The sequence below is a fragment of the Bos javanicus genome, chromosome 7, assembly GCF_032452875.1.
Source record: "Bos javanicus breed banteng chromosome 7, ARS-OSU_banteng_1.0, whole genome shotgun sequence".
Classification (NCBI taxonomy): Eukaryota; Metazoa; Chordata; class Mammalia; order Artiodactyla; family Bovidae; genus Bos; species Bos javanicus.
In genome coordinates, this window is record NC_083874.1 from 46,845,952 (window position 1) to 46,850,731 (window position 4,780).

The following is a 4,780-nucleotide window of genomic DNA, read 5'->3' on the forward strand; positions in this document are numbered from 1 at the left end:
GGAGAGTCCCAGGGATGGGGAAGCCTGGTGGGCTGCTGTCTCTGGGGTCGCACAGAGTCAGACACGACTGAAGAGACTTAGCAGTAGCAGCAGTAGCTTTCTTTGTTCTGAGCATCAAGGAACAAATAAGCACCTGCAGACCAGATTGAGCTTTTTTCCCATATCTATTTATTCCAAAATAAAGACATAAAATTTTAAACAAAGTATTACAGCTGATTTTGATTTAACATGGCTTATTTGATTTTTTAAATTACAACAACTTAAAGAGGAGGCTTTCTAAATTCAATAAATAAAATAAATAACATTTCAGCTTCATGCTTTGCCTCTCATTCTGTCATTCTGGAAACTTTCCAGCAGAGCCTTCAGAAATGTCAGCGTATTGCCTGTTGTGGTTCGGTTGCATGGCTGTTCACAGGCAAAAGACTGTGGGAATAAAAGTTGACAAAGGCAGAGTGACTAAAACAGTCTGGAGCCCAGCAACCCCCAAAACTGCCCTGCCTAGAACCCAGTGAGCAGGAGAGGGTAGTCATTGGGAATGGAGGGTGTGCAGGCAGTAAGGGGGCTTGAGGTAAGGAGCAAATGAATGAGGCTCCAGGGCTAACATTTCGTGTAGGTAGCACAGGTGCTTGACTTTGTGGTAGGATTTCAGGTGCCTGCTTGCCACACACACACACACACACACACACACCCTTATCAAGGGGTCCTAAATCTTATTGGAGGATGTCTTCTTGAGATACTTTGAGGCTTAAAATTTTGTTATTTCATGTTTGGTTGTCCTTCCAAGGTTGTTTTATAGCACAATGACTAAGAACAGGATTTGGCTGTTTCATAGACCAGAGTTCAAATCTCAACGCTGCCATTTGTTAAACATGTAGCCTTGGGCAAATCAGTTAACCTCACTGAGCGTCAGTTTCCTCCTTCACAGCATAGGGTATAAGTCTGACAGTTGTCATTAAGGTAGGTATTCACTGAAACAGTATAAATGAAGCACTTAGAACTGCATGCTGTTGATGGCAGAAGCCTCTGCAATCCAGTAACTGAGTGAGGAGGGGCCCTCGTAGCAATAGTAATGCAATAGTTTACCCGCTGCCCTTTCCTCCAGGGTCTAGGGTATATATATACACAGGCATTCAGGGCACGTGACAAGCTTCCACCTGGATATGGATGTGTCTGCCTTTAAACACCTCCCAGTTCAGTGGAAAGAAAACCTGTAACTCACAGGTCACATCATCTACTCAGCTAACTGAATCTCAAGGATAATTTAGAATGGTATGGGCTATAGCCCTGATTCTCAAGATTTAGCTTCTAATTACAATGTGGCTAGATTCTTTCATTATTCAAGAGATGGAGAGAAGTAAAAGCCAACAGAGAGGTGAGTGTTTTTTAAAATGAGATGGAACGATGAGCCATCTGGGCAGTTTCATTCAGTTCAGTTGCTCAGCCGTGTCTGACTCTGGGATTCCGTGGCATCCAGGCAGAGCTCACATTAATTCTCTTGTTCTGAATAAGTTTCTTAGATGTATCTAATCAACTCTGAACTACCAGTTCCAACCTTATCACCCTTTCCCATTCAGGTGGAGTTGGCATTGACATTCTCACAGGAATAACTAACCAGAGCACATCACAGATAAAAACACACTTACTCCGCACTTGTTGCTCTTGAGGGTTACGACTATTTTCTTCAGCTGGTTGACAATCAGGTGGAATCTCGTGTTCACTGTGGAGCTGCTCATCTGTGACAAACCCTCTTGGAAGCATGCTGTGGAGCAGTCGCCCTGGTAAATAACAGGGAGTTAGGAAAAGAAACACCCAGAGGCAGCTTTGAGTAGGAATCACAAAGAGAATGCTTTTAGACGTGATTTTAATTTAACCAATGTAATCTATGTAATTAAACCAATGTAATCTTGGGCTTCCCAGGTGGCTCAGTGGTAAAGAATCCGCCTGCCAATCCAAGAGATGCGAGTTCAATCCCTGGGTTGGGAAGATCCCCTGGACAGGGAAATGGCAACCCACTCCAGTATTCTTGCCTGGAGAATCCCGTGGACAAGGGAGCCTTGCATCCACGGGATCACAAGTGTTGGACATGACATAGCAACGAAACCATCACCACCATTGTTTCCGCAGTAGCTAAAACTGTGGATTACAAACCCAGGGGATGGGCTAGGCCATGAATGTGTGGTTCCTCCCCAGAAGGTTTCCTCCCCGGAAACCCCTTTTACTTCCCCTCCACCCGCAATCTCAGATGCCCTGTCCTTCCGGAGGGCAGCCTTCAAACCTTGCAATAGCCACTATAAATCAGCTAAAGGGAAGGACAGGGAGGGAAGGAGAGAAGCAGGGAGGGACAGACAGAGGGAGAGGACAGAGCATATGGATAGCTGAGGCCAGAGGAAGGACAAAGGGCTGTCGTCTTATCTACATTGTTTTGCAATCCTGGAGTTACCAGCAAATGCATTAGAAAATAATGCGCTATGAGCTACATCATTTATTCCATTCTCAGTCCCAGTTTGTGTACATGGCCACTAATCTCAAAACACATTCAAGATTCTTTTTATTGAAAAGTGTTCAGACTTCTCAAGGAGACTAAACGCAAAGAAATGTATACAGTATAGAATTTCAAGATTTTGAAAGGTTTTCAAAATTGTTACTAATCTGTAATGATTGTAATGAAGTCACACTTTCTTACTTCAAATACATCAAATAGAACAATTTTGACTTAAAAGCTTAAGAAAAAATAAGATCAAGATAATTCACTTTTACTATACTTACAGAGGAAATGGGCAGACACAAACAATCAGTCGCCTGCAAAAGAGAAATTTCAGATGTGAAGATCCCAGATGTGAATATTAAAATCAGTCTGAAAAGTTCTTAAGAGCATCTACTTACATTGGTGCTGCAGCTGCATTTTGAAGACGTGTCTTTCTAGAAAGTAGAGAAATAAGAACTCGTGAAGAGTGGTGTGTTTTTCATCCTCGTATATTTCACTTAAATTTTCAATCGCTGCCTTTCCCACTGGTGCCCCGCCTCTGCATCTTACCTGCAGGTTGTCGATGAGGTACACAGCATTCCTGATCCCTGTCAAGGTGAAACACCCCTGGCTGGCTGAAGAGCAGAGGAACAGGGCAGAGGCAAGGACCACAGCCAGGAGCATCTTGACACAGAGCTGGAGCTTAGTCCTCAAATGACTTCAAATGCCTTCAGATCACGTTGTATTTAAAGCCACAAACATGGGAAAACCCTGACATCAAACTGATACCAATGCCCACTTTTTCTCTGTAAGTTTGGGTCACTTGACATTGAAAAAAAAAAATTGTGTATGTATACATATATCTCAAACTGAGTCACTTGGCGAAGACTATGCTACCTTGTCCCAGGAAGTATCATTCCTCAGAAATGATGCTTTTCAAAAAGTTTGGTACCACGATGCTGTAGGAAAAGCTAAAGATCTTAAAACGATAATTTTTTTTAAGGTTCTGGTTGTGAGAGTGAAAATACTTTCCATGAAGCCCAGGTCTGTATTTCCCCCTTTTTCCTTTATTGGAAATGCTGATATAAGAGCCAGTCATCAGTATTCTAACGAAGGGAGGGGGGGTGGGGAAGATGAGAAACAGCACAGGAGAGTTGCCATGTCATCAGGGTTTTGCAAGCTCAGTCACATCATTGCATCATTGCTACTTCAGTCTAACTATATTCTGCTCCCCGATCTTAACCTTGTCTTCCATGCTTGGGGCCAGATTCTCTACCTCACACAAATGAAATGCATCTTTGAACAAGGGACTGAAGGAAGAAATCTTCAACTAAGGCATAGGAATGCGGCAGCAACGCCTGTTAAAACTGGCCCGGAGGATTCCTTGGCATCTTTAAGGAACTTCCATAGCACTGTGCAACATCCAGTTAAAAACTCTGTGCTCAAAATAAGATAATAGTTAACATTTATTGAGTACTTAGTACATACTCAGAGAAGGCAATGGCACCCCACTCCAGTACTCATGCCTGGAAAATCCCATGGACGGAGGAGCCTGGAAGGCTTCAGTCCATGGGGTCACTGAGGGTCGGACACGACTGAGTGACTTCACTTTCACTTTTCATTTTCATGCATTGGAGAAGGAAATGGCAACCCACTCCAGTGTTCTTGCCTGGAGAATCCCAGGGACAGGGGAGCCTCGTGGGCTGCCGTCTATGGGGTCACACAGAGTCGGACACGACTGAAGTGACTTAGCAGCAGCAGTAGTACATACTAGCCACAATTCTAAGCACTTTATGGAAATTAAGCCATGTAATGCATACAACCATCAAATGAGGTTCGTGCTAATTTGTCATCTCCTTTTTAAATCTTTTAAAACACTGACTGCAGCTTACCTTCTTGATTTTTTGGCAAAGCTGTTCTTATCGCTATGAGCCAAAAAGCAGTCTTAACTGTATCCTTAAGAAGTACGTAGTATAATTATCCTCATTATTTTATTTTATAGATGGGACAACTAGGCACAGAGAGGCAATGTGCCCAAAACCAAATTTGCCCAAAAGTACACAGCCAGAAAGCAACAAATTTTGTCTTTAAACCCAGAAGTCTGAGTTCCAGGTCCAGACCTTCATATTTTGACTCTCCTGCTGCCCTGTGTGTGCGTGTGTGTGTGTGTTTGTCCGCCTTTTCCATCAGGATATGTGCCGCTTGGGGATCTAGCTCACCCCTGTATCCTCAGTACTAGGAAAGTGCCTGGGGAACAATGAGTCATTACGAAATGTTTTGGGGTCAAATCACTAATATGAAAAGTTTTCGAAATAG

At 43.2% G+C, this 4,780-nt stretch overlaps 1 protein-coding gene across 1 annotated transcript; it reads right to left on the reverse strand.

The window, feature by feature from the left end:
* Positions 1 to 218: 218 nt before the first annotated feature.
* Positions 219 to 3,589, reverse strand: IL9 (interleukin 9). Its single transcript, XM_061424799.1, has 5 exons — positions 3,035 to 3,589; positions 2,884 to 2,919; positions 2,767 to 2,799; positions 1,644 to 1,775; positions 219 to 423 (listed from the first exon to the last, which is right to left on the reverse strand). The coding sequence occupies exons 1-5, from the start codon at positions 3,146 to 3,148 to the stop codon at positions 313 to 315; spliced, it is 426 nt and encodes a 141-aa protein (XP_061280783.1). The 5' UTR covers positions 3,149 to 3,589; the 3' UTR covers positions 219 to 312.
* Positions 3,590 to 4,780: the final 1,191 nt, after the last annotated feature.

Bases quoted from the DNA above. Each gene is read 5' to 3' on its own strand.
- IL9 (XM_061424799.1), bottom strand. From the start codon at position 3,148: ATGCTCCTGGCTGTGGTCCTTGCCTCTGCCCTGTTCCTCTGCTCTTCA. The intron at 2,920-3,034 runs GTAAGATGCAGA...TCTACTTTCTAG, and splicing joins ACCTCATCGACAACCTGCAG to AAAGACACGTCTTCAAAATG. The intron at 2,800-2,883 runs GTAAGTAGATGC...TCTCTTTTGCAG, and splicing joins AATGCAGCTGCAGCACCAAT to GCGACTGATTGTTTGTGTCT.